Genomic DNA, 27,133 nt, shown 5'->3' with positions numbered 1-27,133 from the left:
TTTGGCAAAATTACTTTTGTTTCCTTTTATTTTCAAGACGGGGAGTCATATCCGCAAAGGCCGTAACGTTTCGACATAGTAACGGAGTCTATTTTGACCAACAGTAGAACACTGTAAGAAGCATACGAGATTTAATCAAGGAATCAGACTATTTTTATGTGATCATGATGTGATGTATACAATATCGTTAGTAATATAGTCTATACAGAAACTATACATATTATATTATACACATCAAATAATTATCGCCTAGACGTCGAAGAATACTAGCCCATAAAACAACGTTCACCGGCTACAACAAAAAAAGTAGCACAACAAGTAGCAACCAAAATATTGCCGCTAAAGAGGATTTCAATGCGTTTTCTTGGTTCACTTTCCCGCTAAATAAACAACAAAAAAGAAAAAGAAGCACGGATACCTGTCGAAAGTACGACGCGGCGTCGCCGGATTACATCGAATTCTCGTATGGCAACGGGGGCCCAGAATGGATTGAATGAGCCCCAATGTCCAGGGCCCTTATTCACGAAAACTAAGATACAATCGAAATTTTAAGAAATACTGCAATTCGATTGGCTGACCAGTAAAATCAATTTGCATATATCCAATGAAGTTGCAGTATTTCTTAAAATTTCGGTTGTAACTTAGTTTAAGTTTTGTGAATAAGAGCCCAGGGCCCTGTTTCACGAAATTTTAACTAAGATAAAATCCAAATTTTAGTAGATACTTCAATTTTGATTGGCTAAGCACTAAAATCAATCTAGTATTATCCAATCAAATTACTAAAATTTGGATTTTATCTTAGTTAAAATTTCGTGAAACAGGCCCCAGGTCTTTGAAAATTAGATGGAGGACCCCATCGCTGCCACTAGCAGATGAAATCCTCAATCCGACCATGCTCACATCGCTTTTTGCGCAACTGAGATTTTTTGTAGAGGCCCCCAAATGTGGTAGGCCCTGGGGCCTGAACTCCAACGTGTCCCGTGGTTAATCCGCGCTGAGCACGTTGAAGTCTTAGGTAGACAGGCAACGACCCCCATCCCACTCTCACAACATTAGTAGGCCATGTATGTTTTAAGGGTTTTCCCAATTTTATAATAAATCCTCAAGGCAAGAACACCAAAAATACTTGATGTTTATGTTGGATTCAGTCAGCCTTACAAAGTTTGAATAACAGGGGCAATAACTAAACAAATATTGATGCATACCATTTGGGACGGTTCATTCTTATGAGTCAAAAAATATAAGCCAGTTTGAAATAAAAATCTTCTAAACACTTTCCTGTTGAGCGTTAACAGGATTTAAGTGAAAAGGCATAAAATTACTTTTGATTTCGATACAATCACTAGACAAACACTTTCAAGCAATTGAAATGTACGCAGAAATCCATTCAAATCAAACTACATCAAAGTTTTGTTAGCTATGATGTAAAGAGAAAGCATCCCCTGCTGCGTTTGCGACACCCGCCACTGCCTATATTAACTGAAGAGATGGTTTGAAAAGCGATTAATATTTACATGCAATATGTGATTTAGATGACAATAGCAATACATAGTGATGAGCAAAAATTAATTCTTGTTGCACTCTGAGCAATGATCAGATATACAGCATTCAGCCACACACTTTTCTAGGCATCTTAAAATTCTGAATTCCCAAGTTCTTCCATATTATTTTGACGTCTTTTGATTATGACGTCACAATAGGTAAAACGTCTTGCCATTGTTCTTCTACCAGCATTGAGATATTTTATCTGCTAAGAGAACGACGCTCAGTGAGAATTCTGTGAAATTAATTACATTTTCTACACTTTTGTGTATATCCAGATATAAAAGTGACATTAATCATGGCTATATTGTAAGTATATTAAAATTTCATTATGTTATGAAGAAATTCCGTAAAATTCAAAAGGTATTCAGTATGCCACGAATCAAATTGTTATTGTATACATAGATCTATATAGTAAATAACAACTTAGAAATCGTTACCTATGTGAACTTGATAAAATAATTGCGAATTTATAATTTATATTATAGTTTACATTACTTTTTATATTATATTTCATTCTACATCATATTTGGGTGTAGTGCGATCCTCCTGCACTTACTATTATAGTATATTATATTTTACATTATATTTTATATAATATTTTATATTATATTCTACATTATGTTTTACTTTATATTTTACATTATGTTTTACATTATATTTTACATTATGTTTTACATTATATTTTATATGTTTACAGAGAAATACCAGACTATAGTGATAGTAGTGCAGATTGTGATGATGAAATAAGTCAGATGATATATGATGATAATAACATGTTTGTTATATTAACTGATAACGACCGTATCAGCTCTACATCTATAGTTAACACTGCTGGTAAGTAATAGGGCCTACTATTTTGGCACTTGAAACTGGTTTGTCACCAAATCAGTTCGGGCCTCTATTGGTAGCGAAAACGAATCTGAAAATTCGATTTTAAAAGTAAGATACCGGGAAATGGTTTTTAACAATATAAGTTTATACATCTATCTACCCACCGAGCTAAGACCCCCACTCCATCCCTCCCCGTTGTGCTTACAAATGTTTTTATGCCCCATTAATGTCATATTGTATCATTGTAAAATGGTGCGCCCACTTCTCCATTCATTATGGGCTTATTTGTTCTCTTGTAAATATGTATGAATTATTAAATTATCCCCGCAACAAGGACACGTTATCAAAATAAAGTTTTTGTCATCTTGAAAATTGTTTCTTTTATTTTTCAGTTGTAACTTATTACAAGAAATCTAATCACGGATACGAGAAGATTTGTGACTTGAGAATTCCACGATCATCTTCGTTATCGTCGTCATCTTTATCAACTTCTTCGTCAACAGTGTCAGATTTTCATATCCAGAAACGAGAACTTGACGACAGTTTTGCTCTGAACTTAAATCAAAACCAACACAAATCGGTGATCAACTGGGCCGACGAAATCCCATTTGAAAAACCGACAAACATTCCCGACTGGGCATCGATACCTAGATTAGATTTTGATGATCTTTTTGGAGGAATTTGTTCTACTACTAAAAAAATCGGTGACTTAAACCAATTTCAACACCGCTATGTTACTAACTGGGCTGATGAACCCATGTATGATGGACCTGTGGACATCCCTTGCTGGGCTTTAATTTCTGGATTAGATTATGAATGCCACTGTTCATATCAGAAAGAGGATTCTAAAGAAAACGTTGAAGACTTTGATGAAATATACCATGAATATATCCTCAACTGGGCTGAAGACCCTGCGTATGATGGACTCGTTAACATTCCGGATTGGGCAGTCATCCCCAATTTTAATTTCAATGGGTTATGAATATAAGGCTGTTTTCAAACAAATAAAGAATCAACACTAAGTCATATTTTATTGATGGTGTATTTGGATTACATGTATCTACACTTTGCGAATAATGTTTATCAGATTTTGTATTAAGAACGACCTTTGGAAGGAGTACGTCGATTTATTGTCTGGCAGTGTGTAAATGAAGATGGGTGACAATGCTGGATAGGAGTTGTAAAGTTGTTTAGTGAAGACTGAATTATAATATTGATTCAAAACAAGTTAGAATTTGGGTTTGATTGCGTAAAATTCTATGACTGTAAAGTAAATTATTAGATTTAATTGATTTAATTACGACTCAAATGTTATGTTATTAGTGTATGTTTTGGGTGAATGCGTATCATTGAAAATAAATAAGATAATGCATGTGTATGAATGAATAAGTAGCAATAGCATCCGTTGAAATGTTAAATTATTGCATGTGGGCGTGCGAGTAGTATTACATTGGGATGTTATAATATTGTAAGAATAGTGTATGAATATTGCAATGGAATGTTATAATATTATATTGTCTGTTTGGGGAGATGACACTTCCGATTTCAGGGATATACCACTTCCGGTTTCACGAACCTCCTGCAAAGCTCTGTTCGTTCATCGCCGGGTAAACAGCCATGCGTGGTATAATAACGTATGAATTAGGTATGAATGGATAGCATTACATTGAAATTTCATCAGAAAATCATAAATACATTGTAGTAGTGGATAAATGAGTAAAGAAATATTAAATTTAGTAATATACGAGTATTATCTTTGTGGCCAAAAATATTTAGCCCTACATTTTAGTTTTTAAATATTTTTGAAACAATCTTCTTGGCACGAAATGTAACCAAAAAATGCGGTTAACAGTAATAATAATTAGGCCTATAGTGAATATCCCTTTACCTATTGCTGCAAAATTAAAGCATTTGGTCGCAATCGACACTCTTCGAGAAATTCATGGAATTCTTGTGTGGTGGTGGGTGTGTGTGTGTGGGGGGGGGGGGTGGGGGGGGTGGGGGGGAGAAGGTGCCAGGCAGTGGCGGCGCCAGCCGTCGGTGATTGGAGGGGCAAAGCTGGGGCAAAGTCCAAGGTTAAGGGGGCAAAGGCACGAGCTTCCACTAGGGGTAGGGGGCCTCCCCCAGAAAATTTTGAAAAACAGTTTGCCGGAAATGCAGCCTGGCAGTATTTCAGGCATTGATCGATGAGGTAAAGTGTCAAACGAACGGACTTGCGAATCACGACGAAGCCCACTCACGAGCGTCAAAGTAGGGAGTCCTCCCCCAGGAAATTTTGAAAAATAGACTGCCGGAAATGCTGTCTTAACAGTATTCTGTCAGGCACCGATCGCCGAGATAAATAGATCTGACCAGATACCGTCCGTCGCCTGATCACTAGTTTATCCGACTAGAGAACAAAATGTCAAACGAACGGACTTGCGAACCTCAAAGAATTCCCCTTGTGAACGCCAAAGTAGCGAGTCCATTGGGGACCTCGCCAAGAAAATTTTGAAAAATAGACTGCGGAAATGCTCTACAACATGCAAGTTTATGACTGAGTGGGGATGTGGGATTTATTCACCGTAGAAGGTATTGATTACCGAAACGTATCACAAATACTTTTTTTTATTTTCTAAAATTATTTGGGGGGGGGGGGGCAAAAAGAGGCCAGACCAGATTAATGGGGGGGGGGGGGCAAATGCCAGTGGTGCCAGGGGTTATTTCACATCGAGATTTGTAATTGGGCAAAGAGAAACATAAGACTGCCGTTCCGCAAAGAACACTCATGTAAATCAGGCATTTTATACAACATGTAACTGTATGTAGACTTCTATAAACGAGTCCCAGCACAAGAAACCTTCTGGTTAACAAAATAGGAAGTTATTTATATATTTAATTCAATAAAACAAATTAACCAATTATAATTGTAACAATAATTTTCTGAATGTACAATATAACTATTATAAAATGAGCCCATCACACCTTTTCATTCCACATATTCTCTAGTCAGTATCAAATCATCATCTTTTAAAGCTATCGAGAAAGATTTCATTAAATTTATGTTTTGGGGTCATTACAGCACATTTTATATGTAATATTCTGCTTTTACAAACAACTACACAAAATGTCATACAATCAAAATCAAAAATGTTAAACATACATTATGCAAGAGCTAAATCTGTCTATTGCAGGTCTTTCTTTGGGCCTGAAATGTTATCTAAATTATTAATTAGACATTAATTAACCTATCCAGACCATACTCAACTCTAGATGATATCGCTAGCCTGCGATCTTTAGTGGATTATGAGCCGATTTACTGCATAACTTTCATTCACGATAATCGAGACTATGCTGTTTATCGTACTGACTTTTTTAGTAATGATGACCGAGGCTATGCGGAAAAATTCAATCGCTTAGTTCTTGGTTCATAGTGGATCAATTTGAATGAACTTTTCAGCAAATTGCTTTTACATTATCTAGTTTTTAACTATTATAGTGCGAGAGAGAGTTTAACGTCCACTCGGCACAAATTATGTCATTTTGGGACAAACATATGGTTCGATTTTATTTCAATAATTCGCTTGCGAGTAGGGGTCTTTAACAGTGGGAGGAAACCGGTGGACCCGGAGAAAACCCACGAGGTTAGACAGGCGAGCGAGAGTTTAAGGAGGAAACACTGACCTAATGAAGTTATAATTACAAGTGTAACATAAGTAGACATATAAGCAGACATTAAAATATCAGCCTTTTGAATCCATATGCCACCCTGTTTCTTATTTAATTAATACATGATTTAATAAGTTTTATGTTCCAACTAACTTGTGACGGACATATTGTTAAAACTATTGTCACCATAATATCCACTTATCATACATTAAATTGTCAATACACTCAAATTCTTTATTCTTAGTTGGTATTTTCAATATACAATATTCTAGATTCGCTAAATTTCCACCATTAAGAGGAAACGCTTCACTCCATCGCCGTCTGTTTGTATCGTAATATTCCACCATTTTAACTTCTTCTCCATTACTCGAACTTTTACCTCCGATCATCCAGATGTTTCTACCTTTATTAATATAAATACGTGTTATAATTTATATATGGATAAATGGATTTTTTCCCCTCTGATCATCAAGATGGCATACACATAACTAGAGCGGTTCTTTCTGATCACTTACACAGTTCTACCTTTAATAATTTAAATCAAATCTATGTTTGAATAAACAAATTGTGCAGTGTGCACTGACAAATGGAAGATTGACCTCCGATCAAACATATATATACCCGCAATCATCCAGATATTTTTATATTGTATATTTTTGTAGAATAAATATTATAAACAGAAAAAATGGAGTTTTACCATTAATAATATAAAGTTGTCATCACGTGCATACCGAGTAGACATTTTCGTTCGACTTGGGGAAAGGAGCAATCAAACACAAGAAATATTATGATGAGGAAGAATGAATACTATCTGAATACTGTGGACAACTTAAATGGCTACTCTGCATATACAAAATCGCTGTATTTAAACTAACCACGAGATGTTGATCATAAATAAATACATGCATTTAATATTAAAAGAAATGAAATGGGGTTTAACGTATTACTTTTCTATACCGATTGGGGTAATGTCTGCGATATCACCTCTGTGGAAGCGGACGTTAAATAAAGCAATTTCACACACATAATGAAGTCGGGCGTACGCAAAACAGTATACTGTGGGAGATAATTTAACTGGACAGCTTTTCTGTACTGATTGGGGTAACGTCTGCGATATAACTTCGGTGGAAGTGGACGTTAAATAAAACTATTTCACACACATAATGAAGACGGGCGTACGCAAAACAGTATACTGTGGGAGAGGATTTCGCCGGACAGTGGCACTAGGGCGGAGTGGGGCCTATTCTTGTTTCGAGTTCCAACTGTCAAGGGTCCTTTTACCTAGTCTAACGGCAGCGGCATTACTTCTAGGATGTTTCATATCTTGATGTTCATTATCCCAAACAGGTTTATCAGAAAACTCAAAACCATCTATATTATAATTAGATACTTGATTTTCATCTTTTTCTGATATAGTTTCATTATCAAAACCTCGGCCTGTACAAAACATCAAATAAATATTATTATTATTTTATTGTATAATAATATATATAGTAATATTTAAAGGTTATAATTATTGGCAAACTCAACAAAAAATGTTGACGTCTTAAGACGTGACAAAACGTCCAACTATTGTTCTATCAATAGTCTATATTAGTATACGATCTGCTAAATAATCCCCTTTTCTACACATTCGTGCATCCACTTACTCTTCATTGAATTTCAACTATCATGGTTTCTTTCGTGCATGCCAACATGTACACGGCCATGTACATGGGACCCCCGGTGTTTGTCCCATCCGAACGACTAGACACTGTTCCTTACCAGGCTCTGCACCATTAACAGCGATAAACCAGGCCAGACATCACAGATGGTTAGTGAGCAGGCAACTTAACCAACGAGCTACCATTACCCACATGAACACTATAAGAATGGGATATAGAAGAAAATGAAGATTACCTCCTAATATAAATATTTTAGTAATTCCTACTGCCACCATATTATGTTTATCGCGTTCTTGTGGTAGTGCTATTCCTTCTAACGGTTCACACCACGTATTTTCTACTGGATCATACATCCTATAACAAAACCAATATTATACTATATTCCTTTCATTATAACATAGAGAAAATACATTTTATGTGTCAAAGGTCGGGAGATGGAGGCAGACCACCATTAATTTTCCATATCTCGGTAGTCACAAATTGTAGTGCCGGCTATTTTTATAAGATATATTTTTCTCCCTCCTTTCCTGCCATTTTGTATGCTTTTCTGTATTGACTTTTTGTGTAGAATTGAATTTCTATTTTCTGCTTTGTTTGGTGTCAAATTGAGACTTTTAAGGCGGAAGAATACAACGAGTAAAGGGGGTTCTCAACGCAATTTAAGGAATGAGCGACAGCATGTAGAACAACACTGATTTAACATAAGAGTCAATGGAGAAATTAATGGTGGTCTGCATCCAGATATGACGAGACACAAAGAGTTGTTATCTCCCTTTACTAGTTTGAGTTGATGACTTTCATTCAACTGGCTTCACAAATGAAATGAAATGAAATGAAATGGGGTTTAACGTCCTACTGTTCTGCTCCTATACTGGGCTAATGAAGACGGGCATACGCCATACAGTGTGCTATGAGGGAAATTTTGCCCGGGCAGCGGCACTATCGCCTACTCTTATATCGAATTCCAACTGCCAAGGGATCTTTTACGTGCATTCCAATGTATACACGGGACCTCGGTTTTTTGTCTCATCCGAAGGACTACACAGCTGTCCTTGTCAGACCCTCCGTTCTGCACCACTGACAAGGGGAAACCACGTCGGAGCTTCACAAATGATCGTCTACACATTATTAATGTGCCAAAACCAATCTCAAACGTTGGCTATACTGGATTCTTAAAAAAAATCTTTTCCATTGCTACTAATTTCTTCAATATTTGCATTAATTATACGTAAACACGGAATTGGGGTAGAGTTTTTAATAGGTCAAGTAGAACATTTTCCTGTTTGCGTTAAATTACATCTAATGAATTGAAATAACTAGAAGTTGGGGGTTGAAAAGTATGATGATTTGAAGTCACTTTTGTTAGTGTTCCTGCCTTGTCTTTGACATTGATATCAGACTGAAAGACACAATATTCCAGACTAAAAGGAAATATAGACTTTCATACTCAATACGCATATTTTACCAAAAGGTATATTGGTCTAAAAAGTATCAAAATACACATATCCTAAAGTGAGAAATGACCTCCTAAAGTTCATATTACTTTCTATTAACATCACGTCGCCATCTATATTTCTTAGACCCGACTGTCAACGTGTGAAGGATAACTCATTTATATCACAAAATTCGAGCTCAAGTCTATCTATCGTTGTTATTTTTTTTCATAAAATGGAAATGATTATCGATCGTGGGTTGTCCATTGTTGATTTAATTTATTTCGAACACATTTCTCAAAGTCATATAATTCAAATCATACCATTTTTTTTTTTTTAGCAATGTTCATTTTACGGCAGTTTGGGAATAAAGCACATTCTAGAATTTTATAGAAACATGTTGCTCGTTTATCAAGAGAAAAAAAATAACATTTTTCACCGATTCCTTTTCTTTTCAGAAAACAATAACTTGAAGCAAAGTCATAAATATTGTTGTTTTCAACAGCAGTAAAAAGATTTAAAGTGGACTTCAAGTGACTCATGTGATAAAGAGATTAGTAATTTTCTACACGACGGCTATTTGTTTTATAACGTGAGGCGAGGGTTTATCACTACTTTAACAGATACACACCACAATTACACAAAACATATGGGAAATTAAATCCCAGAGTAACGCCGACCGTTGTACAATTAGTGAGACATTCCGATGCCTCCTTTGCATGGCATCGCCTCCTGCAATGACACGCGGAACAATGTCTGAGATATGAGTCACCTTCCTCATGATCAGGCAATTACAAGTCATATTTTGATCAGTTTACCGTCCGCGCACTTAATCTCTTTTAAATCCCTTCACAATGCTGCTAATCAATTAGAAATTCTTCCTCTTCCCAATTCGCGTTTTTCACGTTCCAAAAATTACTTTTAATCCAGACTTGGTCCTTATTTAATTCTAAAAATTGCTTACATTGTTTAATCTGTTGGCTTCAGAAGAGACCGTTATGTTTAGAAGAATATCCGCCATAAATCTCACAGTCAAGATCGCTTTAGTAGTAGAATAACAACCCATTTTAATCCTAAATTCATGAAATTTTTACAAAAGACATTAAAATTGTCGTTCGGTTATTATATAAGGCGTGGATTTTCGACTGTTAATGATGTGAAGATTAACTTTCAATATCCATTAGACCAACTATTGATTTATTTATTTCTTCTTTGATGGGTGGGTGATCTATATGCGGGGGTAAGTAAAAGTTTAAGCGCAGTGTACAGAACGAAGACATTTTTCAGTTCAAATGCATACAGTCTCGTGATTGAATAAAGATTTCTTGTGGTATTTGTGAAGTAGTTCTATAAAAAAAAAAGGCAGATAAAAACTGAGGCTATGTCTTAAGTCTACGTCTCGTCCGCAGATAGACGCACTGAACAATAACAATTTCAATGAATATTTATTTTTGCTTCAGAGGCCGTAATTATGTGAGTGATGCGATCCTTTTCATGAAAACTTAAACTAAATCATTATAAGAATATTGATTGCTCATTTAAGTAGCACAAACCTTAGCTCTTGGTCAATGAAAGGGCCGCATTCTTAAAATACATGTTATTTAGGCTCTGTTGAATGAGGCTCCTGGTCTAGCATTATTCATAAATCATTATAATTGTGACATTTCCATTAAACCCACTCAACTGGTATCAAATTTCTAAAATATACAGAGTATGTCCTATATAATGAGATTTGTAATTTTTTTAGAAAACTTCAGAAGTTACCAATTCTCGGGAAGGGTTTTGTCAGAATTTTGATGTAATTATATGGAATTATAAATACGACCAGAATCATTATGATCATTTACTATAAAACACTTAAAAAGAATTTGATAGCATATTATGATAAACAGTTGAATGTTTTACACAGATATGGGACTTTAGGTATAATCGTTATTCATTATTTTCTATCACGAACAACCTTCAACAATTATCATTTTAAATAAAAACTGACTAAAGCACAATAATTCACATATTGTGCACAAATAAAAAATAAATTAGAAAAATATTAATTAATATTAATATAACAAGAGGATATCACTGTTTTAATATTTGTTGAGGCGATGAAGAAAGGTCCTTCTAAAATGAATATAAATTCATAAATAAAATCTAAATACTTGTTACTGTTGAATTGTGGATTAAGATGATTGTTCATGCAAAGCTGCGCTATCGCTAATCTATATAATTTTCGATTTGAGGTGATTTTTCGCAAAGTTTCGACAATTTTGTCAATAAATTGCTTTTATACAGCTGTTTAAATTTCAAATTTACAAGTAGATCAGATTATTGTTCTGTCATAAACATAAACTTCTTCTCAGTAGATAAAGGTCAATAATTCGGTTAAATGTAAGTTATTTAACAGGTGCAATAGAAAAATATTCTTCCTGATTATTTAACGAAACTATAGAAACGCGTGAAAGCCGTTAATGTTTCGGAGTTAGTAACGATATAAACAATTAGCTTATTATTATCTTTCTATTGAACGTATAAATTCGAGCCTTTTGCTACTTGGGGTGGTATAGCTGCTGAAATTGACGTTACGTTATATTAGATACGCGCCACAAATTTTCTCTGAGGCGGACCCACGAGACCCCCCCCCCCCAGCTCCCTTACATCAATTATCTGTAATGGAAGAGATATCGAAATGTGTGATCAATGGCTCGTCATTATCAAGAGTTATCGATCCTTTGTTCTAACAAAGAAACTGGACAATGTTACTATAATGCAATCGGGCCGATGATTGTATCAATCTTAGTTGTTTATGTATTATTCATTATTTCATTTTCTCACTTGTAAAATTGGCATTGTTTAGGTAGATTAATCGAATTTATGTTCGCCATTATGCGCTTCTTGCTTTAGCAATTATTTTTAAACCGAAATCTATTAAACATGTATTATACAATGTATTTTTTGCAATCTACACTTTTAACCTTGATACTGGAATTTAACATTGAAAGTATCAATAAAAGAACCTTTACATTGTCTTAAAGTGTAATACCCATATTGACCACCGATCACGCGCTCGCCTTTCTCTTATCCTATTATATCATTATTAAATTTGACTTTTCTGATTTCATGCCATATTTTAATGAACCATATTATGACTTTGTCTTCTGAAATTACTTTTAATAAGCTTATAACCAACTCCAACAAGACTATTTACAAAAAAAGAGATCACATATCAATTTCAAATGTTTGAAAGTTGAATGTGTTAATGACTTCGTGGGTTATCAAAGTTTGTTTAAAACAGACTGGACAAAAATTACATGAAATTTGCGGGAGACAGGGAACACTTCTATTGTACTCTCTGTGTAGTTTTTACGCACAATAAAGAAATAACCGGCTTCAAGGTTATCTTTCTATCACAAGTTTCTTTTCAATTTCGTTCATTTCAGAATTAATTAACAATTTGTTTCTAATCATTCCCCCAAAATATACCGGGACCTTCAATTTTAATAAAATCCAATCTGCTCAAATTTAATTTGCATTATTTGACAAGTGACTCATTCTGTGTGGCCAAATCTGTACCCTTTACAAAAACTAAAACATGCGATTTTTTTGTCATTGTTTGAAACAATACTGGTCTAAGAAGACATCCTTGTGCCCCTCCAGTCATGGCGCGCGATTAATTCGCTGTGAGTCATATGCTCCACCCCACTCTCTGCCGATCATTTAACGCTTGTGTGATTACCATCAAAACCGGGCCAAAAGTTGTTCTCATTAACCATAAAATTTTCATTCTGGACAATTCGGGCGAAGATAATATAAATATTATTACTGTTAATTCTAATTTTAAATCACGTCCCCGAATTTCCTTGTTTCATTTCTTCTCAAGAATTGGACTGAACAATTATTTCCCATTTGAATCTCGTTATCATTGGATTCCTAATTTTATTTGAGTGTAAATGAAGATTTTAGAGAGTTGGCTACTCGGATGATAATGAAATCCGCCATCTTATTAATTGTCTTTGAAAGCTATGGTTAATTACGACACATTAGTAATTATTCAACATGAAGTATTTCCTATTGAAAATCTTGGACAAAGTTTTTAGATTACACTGTGACAAGATTTACTGCACCAAGACATGGTGTCACATGTCGTTTCCATATAAAATATTACGTATTCATTTTCTCTTAATACTAATCTATGACGTTACATTCAAAATTTATAGTTCGACTGTGACACCAGAATATTATATTTACATAAGTTTATAATTGTTTTCTTTTAAAATCTGGATTTGAATTGTCTGATGAAGACATCATACATAGCGTTGTATTTGTTGAAAATTTTGAGAATTTGGTTAATTATTTTTTAATCTCTCCTCTTAAAGAAATCTTGCCTGTAAGAAGTAATTTAGAACATGTAAAAACGCTCTAATTTTTTAAAAAGATGCTTTCGAAATGTTCTGTTTGATGGTTTTTTTTATATTAAAATTGTCTGTTAATTTGTACACTTGAAATTCACTTCAACGCAATGTGCATATCTAACTATTATTTTATTTTTTCACCTATTGCACGTCTTGCTATATGTCTGAAATGTTATCTAAATTATTAATTAGACATTAATTAACTTATCCAGACCATAATTAACTCTGGATGCCATCGTTAGCATTCGACATTTAGTGGATTTGAATACATTTTGTGATGGATAATTTAATGTAAAAATGGATAATCGAGAATTTATTATCGTACCAACGTTAGTAATGACGAACCTAAAATTGAATCGCTCATATCTCGGTTCAGAGTGAAGCAATTTGACTGTAATTTTCAGCATATTCTGTTTTCATTATCTATTTTTAACTATTATAGCGAGAACTGTCAGCTCTTTATCTAATCTTACACAATGCCCCTTTATTGTAACTAAAATTAGTAAATGAACTAAAAACTATCTTCCGCTTAACATTTCCAAGCGAACATTTAATCGTTTAGATTTTGTTGTATCATCTGACCAAACCAATTCAAATCTTTATTTGACCTAAATAGCCCTGCAAACTATTAAATTTACTACTAAATTAATCTACAACCAGAGTAAATTAAATTGTGTTGATCATGGAAGCATTAATATCTGTTGTAAAGTCTGAGAAGGTTTGGTCTTATTAACGTCTTATGTTTGTCTCAGTGGAGATTTACCTCTGACTAGGCTAATCATAGAGTAATTAGTAAAAATCTACTGTCAATATAGGAATCAACTTGTCATGGTGGTCGCATTACCAAGGGTAAACTCTCTTTAATGTCATATCAATATTGAACTCAATAACACGGACAGCATGAGGCTCAATAGAGCTGGCAGAAAACACTAGGATAAAATCTAATAAATCAGTCGCTTGTTTCCAAACTTGCTGAAACATCTCCCCTCGATCGCTTTCACCACAAATTCTTTTCACTTCACTGATCAAGGGCCAGTTTTCTCTTAATTGATATCAGTAAATTGTCGGTAATAAAATTTACATTGTTTAAAAGTTAGTCTTCTGCTTGTGACTCATGCGACTACTGATAAGGGTCATATTGGGGTCGCTTCATTAGTCATGGTCCAAGTAACCGGATTGGACACACAATTAAAACAATGTCAACTAATCGCAATCAATTCGATGCAAAAACAAAAATGATTAGAATTGTGGAATTATATGGAGTATTCGAGAGTCCTTAGCTACACATCTAACCTGTTTGTATTTTACCGAGTCTCTCTTATAGTTATTGCCATATTTATAAATAAATAGAATCAAACTAATAAAATGTGACTTCAAGTAGGGCTTGCGCCACATTCTTCTCATTGCTATGGAATTCAAAGTGAAATAAGAACTTGTCATATTGAACCCTAGTCATATTACCAGTTACACATGTTTAATCATGGTGGTGATTAGTGTATACTACAACCATGAACCAATAGTCATTCCCACTTTTTGAGTCAGATTTGAATCATACTAATCGCTTATCTCTTAATCTGTAAATACATGTACGTGTATATAAAAACATAAATAATTTCAAATAATTAATCAACTCTCCCTAATTTGTTTACTGTTATTTTTCTTCAATTTAATAAAATATAGATTAAAAAAAAATGGAAGATATTTTTAACCAACTTAAAGTCATCAGTGATAAATTTCGGAAATGAGAATACGTGTAGATAGTTTAAATTTTTATAAAAGAAATCATTGGAATTATATTCAATCTTGTATTTAATAATATGTATGTTCTTCATTAGAAATGATTAACTTATAATAATGTCATATAGGTGTCATAGCTATAAAATGTTATGACTAGGGTTTAGATTGACTCAATTATAGCAACTATTATGATCACCACACAAATGATCCTTAGACACAAAAAGTCTCAATATGCAGAATAAAAATTAGATATAGAGTTAAGAACAAAATCAAAATTCTAATTGAGTTATAGCCATTTTATTTTTACATTGGTTTAGGATTATTTCACACCGCCATCTTTATGTATCTTAGATAAATAGAGTAATAATAAGTTTACTATCTTTTTTTTTACAAATCAGCCCATTCATATACACGTGCCGTGAAGTTTTGAAGAAATAAATATTGAATTAGAATAATATAAAATCTAGATTTTTGAAACTAAAATTCAACGAATATCTACTTTTTCGTTCACGTTACTGACAACGTCTTTGAAATGAGCCACTCTAAAATTCATAAATAATCAATATTATTAATTTCGTCACATTTTCATATATATTTAACAAATAAATTTGTTCATGGTTACCCCTTTTCTGTAGAACTATCAGCCATATTAATTGATGAAGCAAATATGACCAATCTGAACAGTGGAGTAACAAAGGTCAACAGAAAAACAGATCTCAGATTGAACAATATTGAAATGGTCAGTTAGTTTAATGACTTCTAGGTTTTTGATTTAGTCTGCTAGAAAACAACGATACCGTGACTCATAAATCTCATTCCCTGTGGATATAATAGTCATATTCATTGGCTGTAATTCAGTTAAATCTCTCTGCATTTGATTGCGTGAATGGGATCAACTAGATTCCGATGAAAAAATAATCCGTAAAACAGAAAGTGATTAGGCTAACGTCGTATATGATTATTATCAGGACGTACGTGTAATCCTGGCCTTAGGGAACAAGTTCGTTGGATAGGGTGAATATTTCAGTCTGACGAGACGTGAACCAATGATCTGAGAATTAGTCAAACTTCGCCCGAAGGAACTGAGGACAGTGATTTTAGCCAATGAAAGCTGATCTTATCATAATTTTGTTACAGAGGATTGAGCCCACAGTTACTAGCTTGACCTACTCATTGCCCTAATTATAGAATTATGAAAAGGTGTCTGCATTGTCTATAATATTATTCTAAAAACTAAAAGTTAACAAAGCACCTCTGGGTAATAATTATTGATCAATTTCTTGAATCATATTCAATATTTCCCGAATATAATTCAAATAAACAAAAAAAAAAAAAAAAAAAAATAAAAATAAAAAAAAAAATCAAAATAAAAGAAAGCGAAAAAATCGAAACGAAACAACAACTAAAAAAACCCCAACCTATTTTAGAGCTTCCAGTAAATTTACACAAATTCTGAGTCAGTATAATTGATCACAATTCGAGTAATATTATTTTAATTAATGATTTTATATTTATTCACGCAGTCTCAATCCAAACCCGCAAGTTTAAAAGAAAGATAAATCTATTCAGTGTAAGAAATTAATCACGTTTTACTTTATTATTCAACATAATACGATCAAAGTTAACGATAAAAGGGTGTTCTGTAAAATGTAAGGTCATGTAAAAATTTAAAATCAGTATTCGGATCCAATTTCAACAGCCCTTACTGTGAAAAATATAACATTCGACAGGTATTGTGTGACTTCCTAATTAACCTGTACGATGTTAATCAGGGTTTTTTTTTATCAAACATAATTTACTTTCATGATTAATTCAGTAGATTCATGACTAATATCCAAACTGTTAAATAATCAATTTGTACTTGAAAGAAATTTAGTTAAATTAAATGACAATTTCCCTCCATGGTGATTGTCATAGTTTATGCGCTGATTTCAAAAATAACAAATTAATGAAACACTCGTGATATCAATAATACGACATATCAATAAAATGATCATAAAAAAATAATTCAAAACGCACAAGCATTAAAGCATTTTTAATCACCAAATATATGTTGGTTTTACATTATAAACCATTTATTAAATACGAAAAGAAGCAAGGAACTTGAACAAGATTTTCCATCTATCTATTTATAGAAAAATGTAAAGGTAAAACATGCAACAGAAATCTAATACAAAATGTTGTTCAACTTAACATTTTCTTTGGTTCGTATTTAATTTAAAAGAAAAAAGAAAGTTTCTTTCGATTTGGAGAAAATTTGAGCGAAACTTTCAGCCGTATATGACTGCTACCCCAACACAAATAAATACACAAATAAAAGAAATATTTTATGAATCATTAGAGAATTATGTGAATATTTTATTTCTGTTAACAACCCAAGCTTTCTTTTTGAATCCTCTTTGTCTTCAGTGATTAGTATTTTGATATGCTGAGCGAAATTCCGACAAAAACGTTAGTTCTGTGACAAATCGAGTCATGGCCGAAAATCCCTGACCCACTGAACTCACAAACTTTTAACATTGGGTGAGTCACTATGACACTCATTTTTTTATGACAAAGATTGCTGAAGCATTGTTTTAGTAATCTGAACGAAACAAACGGCTGTTCCTATAAAAATTAATACTGATAATTAAAATAAAGAGAATTAGAATTATTTTCAGTACATTTTAATGTTATTATAGTGCACTGCCGATGTGGAAAAAACAACGAAAGCGTCATAAGCGATTGTTATTAACCATATATTATTATTTCGATTGTTATCAATTACATGTATAACGTGATACATAAAAAAAGACATACTTATGGAAATCAGCTTCTAATATATTTAGGCAACGTTTCGAAGCGTACTCTATCAACGTTTCCAAGTTATATATAGGTCTAGATTTTATGCACAAATATAAGTAGTTAAACCCTGTTTCATTTCAGATCCGTCTTAGGGTGATAAACTGTCATGGTATCGGTCTTAAGAGCATTGAAATCTGAAATTCATTTGAATGATATTATTATATGTAGATCCATTTAGTTTCCATGAAGGAAGCGGACGTTAAATAAACCTATTTCACAAACACTTCAGTGGTGCTTTAGAAAGGATGCGTGTCGTAACGTACATTTTCTTATAGTAGACAAATACACAATGAAAGTATCTAGGCCTTCGCCATGATCTATAACCGTGTCTATTAAATTATTTTACCGCACTGTATCACAGACGGATTCTGCATGTCTATTATATTATATTGTACTGTATCACAGACGGATTCTGCATGTCTATTATATTATATTGTACTGCACCATCGACGGATTCTGTGTGTCTATTATATTAATGTACTTTATCATAGACGGATTCTGTGTGTCTATTATATTATATTGTACTGTTTCATAGACTTATTCTGCATGTCTATTATATTATATTGTACTGTATCATAGACGAAATTCTGCATGTCTATTATATTATATTGTATACTGTATCATAGACGGATTCCATGTGTCTATTATATCATATTATACTGTATTATAGTCGAATTATAAGTGTTAATAACAAACGTATTTAAACCGATAAATAATCAAATATTTTATAAAAATCTTCCAGTGTGACGGTCAAACAACCAGTATTGTTGCATTGAGACGCATGTATGTATGGAATTTGGTGGACAAGAGGAAGTCCAAATGAAACGATAGATTGTGTCGTCTTGATTATATAAATATCTTGTCTGCTGAATGATGAAAGATAATTAGTTTCTTAAAGGCTAATTAACTGATTGAACTACAAGTTTGGCTACCTGATAGTCCGACAGCCTTGTAGTACGATAATATGACAGTTCGACAGCCTATATAGTAATACGATAATCTGATAGTCCGACAGCTCCTAGTAATACGCTTATCCGATAGCCCAACAGCCTAGTAGTATGATAATTTGAAGGTCCAACTGCCTAGTAGTATGATAATTTGATAGCCCAACTGCCTAGTAGTATGATAATCTGATAGTCCAGCTGCCCAGTAGTATGATAATCTGATAGCCCGACAGCCTTGTAGTATAATAATTTGATAGCCCGACAGCCTTGTAGTATAATAATCTGATAGCCTGACAGCCTTGTAGTATAATAATTTGATAATCAGACAGCCTAGTAGTATGATAATCTGATAGTCAGAATACTGAAAGGTCTAAAGTTCGACACTAGACCATTAAGTAATTTGTTCCATATGGACCAATTGGTATGTAAACTTCTAAAATCTAACTTTAGATATTGAACAATGGAATCCGTACCACGTTATACCCACCAAACCCCTGTGAAACTTCAAGGGCAGAAAAAGTCTTAGGCAGGATATTACATCATCTTGTTACGAATTCCCATGCATGCTGTTATGAAAACTTGTCGTTTTTCATGACGCATAATTTCAATAGGAAATTGTTTTTTCCCTCTTCAGGTTACGCGAATTGCAAATAGAGCAAATCGAAGAAAGGCCCTTTACAGATGTGTCTGTGTACTTTTTTTTCACGATAAAAAATAAGATGAAAACATGCATGATTAATGATTTTATACGCATGAATGACGTCATTAAAGATGTACTCGATTAGTTGTATCATGTTCCTGTTCAGCTATTGGGTCCAGATGGTTAGAGAAGCAATCTCCTCGACTGAAGGAATTCAACAATTAAATAACCAATTCAATTGTCACTCAATAACGAGCATAATGTCGTTTTATCAGAAATGATATGCCAGGACTCTTTGTTCGTCGAAAATTACACAGTGATGCCAGGGAGAACACGCAGAATAGCAAAAAGAATAAAAGACCACGGAAAGAATAGGATGCTATCAGAATCTCTCTGACCAATATCTGATTCATCCGCCTCTTGCAAGTGCTGGTCAACAATTTTTTGGAGACAAAGGATTTTTTCCGCCAAATTAATTATACTGGCCTGTCATTATCCCCGGGGCTAAGTTAACTAGGGGTTGTCTGCTATGACACATAGCCATACATGCATCGACTAGAAATATGTTACCAGCTCTTTTGTCACGTGTAACAATCGCCTTTGTTATGTGTTCTTTTTTTTTAAACAAAAAAATTAAAAACTAATTTAGTTCGACCATGGCAAATCAACTTTAGTCAAACAGATATGGCGACAGTGGGCTAAATAAATTATGTAAATCGCATCTCTGTCGTAAAATGACAACTATTATAATAATTATTTGACAACTGATATGAAGTGATAAGATTGACAAGAACAATATGATATAATCATACAGGTTTTTCTAACATTATTAAAGTAATCAAAGGAAAACAATATTTTTCGGTGCCAGTTTTCTCTACCATGCGGGTTTAAGACTAACAGATAAGATGAATATGGAAATTTGGAACGCAATGCGACAGTTTTAGATCATAATGTGGGCTCTCACATGATTGCACCATTATCATTTTTTAAAAATTAATTGCGCATAATATTTAACCGATTTATATTTTTTAGTGTTACAAATTATGATGAATTGATTGTATAAACAATAAAAGGTTGAACCATTAAAACAAGTTTGACAAACTTTACTCTTACAAATCTATATGTATACCGATTTTTTATTTAAAAATTTTCGGTTTTGTCTCTGAACTTAAACAAAATTGTTTCAATTACAAAATAAACGTGGTTGGTAAAGAAAAATTTAGCCTATAGAAAAACACGATGATTAGCTCCTGTATCCATCGTGATTCCTGCATTCCAATGCACTGAGACTGCATTATAACTGTGAATAAAAAGTGACAAAAGACCCCCAAAAACAACAGAATCATGTACAAACAGATGTCTCCGAGGCTTCTTTCTTTGAAGAAACAAGTCCTGCCATGACTCACAAAAGTTATAATGTCGGGTCAAGTTCGGGATTTCAGCTTTTTATTCCCTTCGCATTGGAACCAGAAATCAACTTGTGTTATATGACATTAAAGGAGAAACGAGGGAGACGTTGGGGTATCTGGAGACCGATACATCATCGCGACATGACAGTCTTAACACATTAGTTCGCAACACATATCAGTTCAACTTTAAACAAACCTTTGGTTTTGCTTCCCTCGAGTACAATTTATAACCAATACATCTATAACGTTTCAGAAGACTTTGATGACGTATTAAGTATTACATAAGCTTTGTTTATATAAATAAAATAAATCATGTACAGCATATTTTCGAGTCATGCGATGCGTAAGTGCGCATTTTTAAAGGACACACGAGGTCTGTCGGCTTGGATTGTTTAGCCGTTGATTGGAGCTAATGCCTAAAGTCAAAGGCACATGCTAATATTTTGTATACCAGCTTTACCTTCAAATCAAAATGTCATAAACAGTTTTTCCTCGACTAGCACATAATCTCACAAAATGTCTGAACTGAACCTAGAGCATATTTCTAGAGTATTTTTAACATGGCGGATGCCTAAACCTGGTCAGTATAAGACATATTGAAAGGATAAGATTGAATTTATTGTTTTATTGTTAAAGAAGACATTTAAAAAATCAGGGCCGGCGGAAGCAATTCTTGATTTTGGTGGTGGTGGTGGTGGGGCTACCATTCTAAGACTTTAGTCGAAGGTCCAGGGACCGCCTTAGACCCGGAAGATCACAGGGGTCTAGATCGTCGGGGACGCTTTCTGAGCGATTTCTGGCTAGTAAAATTACTCAGCAATGGCGTTTTTATGTTTTTTTAAATCCCTTACCACGAAAGCACTGCAGTCGATGGTGATTTCCTGTGATGCTGAACTGGACATATATATACATAATATTACCAAGATTGTGGACACTCTAGAGGTAACAATTTCAGGCGATACGTTTCAAGTCAGTAGCTTGAAGCGTATATATGGTATTAGTGTCAGTGGCCTGTGGCACGAAGTAACAGTATATTGTCGCATACATAATATATTATGTCAACGCTTGGGCGATATAATATATTATGTCAACGCTTGGAACTAGGATGGAGGTGACTAGGCATGAACTTGCAACGATAGATTTAATTGGCGCTTTGATAACCAATGAATGCTTTGGAGACATATTTTGGCGGTATTTTCCATCATGGAATCGGTAAGTTTCGATTGTTTTTTTCTTTTCTGTTTTTTCTCTCTTTTCTGTGTCCTAACCCTAACCCTAACCCTAACCCTAATCCGAAAGAAAAGTGCCCTTTTTTGAAATTCTGACATCACAGGTGCCCTTTTTCTGATAAGGATGCCCTCTTTTATTTACAGGGACACTTTCTATTGTTAAGGGGGTGGACCGGTCCCCATGGTCCAACCCCTGGATCCGCTCTGATGACGCGTACATTCCACTGAGTCTACAGGTCTAATATGCTAACACGCTTGGAGCGTCAACACAATATATTATGTCGCCCAAGCGTTGACATAATATATTATGTATGCGACAATATACTGTTACTTCGTGCCACAAGCCACTGACACTAATACCATATATACGCTTCAAGCTACTGACTTGAAACGTGCAGGGTGACAATTTTTATCAAATTTTGATGAAACTTACAACGTATGTTTATAACCGTAACTTGGATTATGGCTCCTGATTGTACGAAAACTCATATTTTTAGCTTGTGGGCCCTCTAGAGGTCACACTTTTTATTGATTGTAAAAACCGTTCACATATCACAGTTACACCATTACGGCTGAGTAGAAATTCAAAGTTCAAATGGCCGCTTCCCTTTACACAAATAATGTAAAAGCATATAATACCCAGGGCGACCTTCGGATGTAAACTGTGGTTCTGACTACAATCTAAACCAGCACCCGAACGCAAATGGCCCAAACCATTGGCTATTCAATATGAATAGCTATATATATAGCTATAGCTATATATAGCTATGCTATATTTTCTGCTATTTACTCATTTCTAAAACTATATTTTTGACGATGGCAGGCCCGGCGGAGTAGGGGGGGGGGGGCGCAAGTACCCTTTTCTCCAGGTTGTTGCACGCAAGTAACTATGCTATTAAAAACAAAAAGGCTTGAATTTAACATAGAAGTGAATAGAAGTGAGAAGAAAACCCTGCTATGCTCTATACTGTTCCCAGTGTTAACATATTTAAGGTTCATCAGAATGGGACAACAATGGTAGCCCCCCCCCCCCCCCACACACACACCTGGAGTGCCTACAAAATCCGTACATATTTCAGATTTTGCGTGAAAATCAGGGGCTATAGCTCTAGAATGTAAGGTCTGGTGCTACCAAAGTCGAACTGATCCAAGAACTTTTGATCCTTAATACACGGTTGAAGTTCATAGTAAACAAACTTCATTCATATTTAACATTTTGTGTAAAAAGCAGGAGCAGATGCGCAAGCAAATAAAACCCATCCATGAACTAGTGATACTCTTTTTAAGTTTCATCTAAATCGGATAAAAATTGTGACCTCTAGATGGTCCACAACCTGGGTATTACTATTTTATTATACTATTTTCGAAAAGGGGACTGGCTATTTGACGGGGAAGTTTCGGTCCGATTTTGCGGAAATAATTATTGTGTAATAGTTTTGAAAATAAGATACAAATTATGACCTCTAGAGGGCCCGTAAGCTAAAAACATGATATTTCCTACAATCAGGGGATCAGAATCCAGAAAGTTACGGTTCAATAGGAGCCAATATCGAAGAAACCCAGATCTTTGGGGTATAAATATATATTTTAAATTTCATCAAAATTGGATAAAAAATTCGAACCGCTGGATGGTCTACAACCTGGGTATTACGATCAGATCCTAATGTTAAAGCTACTAGCAGATTTCGTCAAGGTCACGACATGTAAACAGGGTTACGGCAAGTGATTGTTGCAGAGGATTGTGAGTTAGGGTAAGGGCTAGATCTTTGGTTAGGGTTTGCGCTAGCCCCGTTTACATCTCGTGACATTGGCGAAATCTGCAGGTGGCCTTAATATTCAGATCTAAACTGAATATTATATGCTTTTAGGGGAGCGGCCATTTTGTCGGCCAACTCGGTCTGATTTTCAGAAAATGTGAACTCAACCGTAATTATGGTGTACCGGTGATATATTCGAATGCCTTTTCAATTGGATGAAAATTGTAACCTCTAGAGGGACCACAAGCTAAAAACTCGATTTTTCGTACAATCAGGGGCTATAATCCAGAAAGTTACAATCAGATATGCGCGAATATGGAAAGGAACCAAACATACATTTCAAGTTTCATCAAAATTGGATGAAAATTGTGACCTCTAGAGTGTCCATAAGCTAAAAATGTCATTTTTCGTACAATCAGAGGTCATAATCCATGACGTTACGGTCCAATACATGCCAATTTCGAAAGAAACCGAGATCTTTGGGAGATAGACCTATAGTTCAAGTCTCGTCAATTTCGGATAAAAAAATTTAACCTGCTATAATTGAATGTTTTTTTGCAATCAAATAAAAACTGTTACTTCTACTGGGTCCACGGTTCGTAAAATCAGGGGCCATAATCCAGGAAGTGACGGTCCTATATATTCGCCAATATCGAAAGGAACAGAGATCTTTCGGTATTAAACGTAGATTGTAAGTTTCATCATGCATTATGCATATATTTGTCAAGTTCAGCACCACAGGATTAAACCACCATAGATATGAAATAAAATTTCACTTCATTGCCGAGTAATTTTATTAGCCAGAAATCGCTTAGAAAGCGTCTCCGACGATCTACATCCCCAAGGGCTTCCGGGCCTAGGCGGCCCCTGGACCCTCGCATATGGACCTAGGATGGTAGCCCCCCCCCCCCCCCCCAATCAAGAATTGCTTCTGGATGGGGATGAAGTAATGCTTTTAAAACATTTTCTTACAAAGTTTTTTTGTCGTGGGCCTCTATATATATTTGAATAAGAAGATCTTAATCTGTCAAATTCATCAAGAAACCTCGAATAAAAATCAAAATTGTTAATATCTATAGCCTAACCCTCATTCTCTAACTTTCGGATGTTACCATGGACCCTGAAATACGGTCCATGGTGTAAATAACGCATTGGCAAGCGGCAATTTTATATTTTTCAGACAAATCTACACACGTATTATAATGGTGTGATAATCTGCTATCGCTAATATAATTAATGCTTCTTAAATTAACCACGTCTTTAAGGTCAACTTCCTAGTAAGTCGTTAACCTGTCACCACTTTTCAAGCCGTCATTGGTAACGACGTTAATCCCATCTATTGTTTTTGTTGATTTATTATATTGTTTAATCCTTTATGCATTGTTCATCTATCGACATGTCAGTTTTAATTACAACATTTACTTTTTAGCTAAATTTTCCTTAAATATTACAAAATTTGTACATGTGCATTGAAGGCAGTGACTAGTTAGGATCCCTTACTAAGTGCAGTAACTGGCCTATCAGTACTGTATGACGATATATGCATATTTATGTTCCGGTATATTAAAGAATTGAAGAATCATTCGAAGTCTGTTATATCGGAAGAGAGAATTTACCCCTCTAAAGTATCAGCCTTTTCAGCCATCCTTAAAACTATCCCGACCGTGCTCTATCGCATGGTACGACTGGCCACGAACAGAGGTTGAACTAAATGTCATTCGCTTGAAGATAGTTCGACTAGAGTTCGGAAATCAAATCCGTGCAACCGAAGATCGCCTGTTCTGGACCATCTTGCGGTCACAATTTATTTCCGATTAGCGGTTATCGGGTAGTAACTTTCTGGAATATAGACCGTGATTGTACGAAAAATCACGTTTTTAACTTGTGGATCCTCTAGGGGTGGAAATTTTTATCTTATTTTCAAAATCGTTCAAATATATCACCGTTACACAATAATTATGGTTAAGTCCGAATTTCCTGAAAATCAGACCGAAACTTCCCGTCAAATGGCCGCTCCCCTTTACGAAAATAGTGTAAAAGTATTTAATACCAAGGTTGTAACAATTTTTATCCGATTTCCATGAAACTTAAAACGAGTGTTGGGTGAGTTCAAGTTTGGTACGCATCGTACCTTCCGTTCTAGAGTTATGCCAAATGCCTTTTACGCAAAATGTGAAATATAAATGAAGTTTGTGGACCTCCCAGAGGGGACACTTTTTGTCAGATTCATGAGATAAAAATAAAACTATGTGTTGAGGATCAAAAGTTCTTGGATGAGTGTCACTTTGGTACGCATGAAACCTTCCATTGCAGGGCTTTAGACCCTGTCATAGAATGTTAGAAAAACTCTATCCCATCGTGTTTTAATTAGCCAATATTATTGGAGGGTCTAAAGCCCCCCCCCCCTAACATTTGTATTTGGAGCAAATGTTCACGTCTCTTCTCAATATATAATAACACCATACGTTGGTCGAGTACTTCCCTATTAGTAATTCATGTACTTTGCTTACAATTTCTAGAACATTGTATACCACACCCCATGTCTCATTGATGCACTTCTTGATAGCACTGGATATATCAGAAATTCAAAATTATTATTATCGTTAACAAGTCAAAGACCTATGTCTTCGGGGCTTACATATCAGAGATACTTGGGCCTACTAATTAAATGCCACTGATTTGTAGGCTAATTGGGCGATAAAACAAAGACAATACCCTCTGTTAACAACAGCCCGTCGTCACCTAGGCCTATTGTCTAGATATAAATCTGCCATAATGTCCTTTATTTCTATTTATTGTATTATAATAATAGATAACTATTGTGAATTTGTCATCTACACGATGATTGGTCATGACTGATTTATTCCACGTTGTCAAAACAATGACTCGAAACCAGTGATAAACAACCAATAGTAATTTTGTGTATTAGCTATTAAAATCAATTTATATTAATCATATAAAACCATTTGTGGACAATATATAACAGTTTTCTTCGTTTAATTCAATAAGTTTCTCAATACATAAATTAATACAATCGTTTACAAGT

The 27,133-nt window shown here is 34.5% G+C and overlaps 1 protein-coding gene across 1 annotated transcript in view; it reads right to left on the bottom strand.

Moving 5' to 3' along the window:
• Positions 1-5,237: 5,237 nt before the first annotated feature.
• Positions 5,238-27,133, bottom strand: part of LOC126821259 (kelch-like protein diablo) — a 35,705-nt gene continuing 13,809 nt past the window's right edge. The window contains exons 4-6 of the mRNA XM_050549653.1: positions 7,924-8,042; positions 7,306-7,461; positions 5,238-6,427 (exon numbers count right to left, since the gene is read on the bottom strand). Of these exons, the coding sequence (XP_050405610.1) occupies positions 6,207-6,427; positions 7,306-7,461; positions 7,924-8,042 (496 nt within the window). The 3' untranslated portion in view covers positions 5,238-6,206. The remainder of the gene's footprint in view (positions 6,428-7,305; positions 7,462-7,923; positions 8,043-27,133) is intronic.

Source organism: Patella vulgata, chromosome 5 (assembly GCF_932274485.2).
Source record: "Patella vulgata chromosome 5, xgPatVulg1.2, whole genome shotgun sequence".
In the NCBI taxonomy this organism is placed as follows: Eukaryota; Metazoa; Mollusca; class Gastropoda; family Patellidae; genus Patella; species Patella vulgata.
The sequence above is the reverse complement of the archived record's forward strand: the minus strand, read 5'-3'. Positions and strand labels throughout refer to the sequence as shown.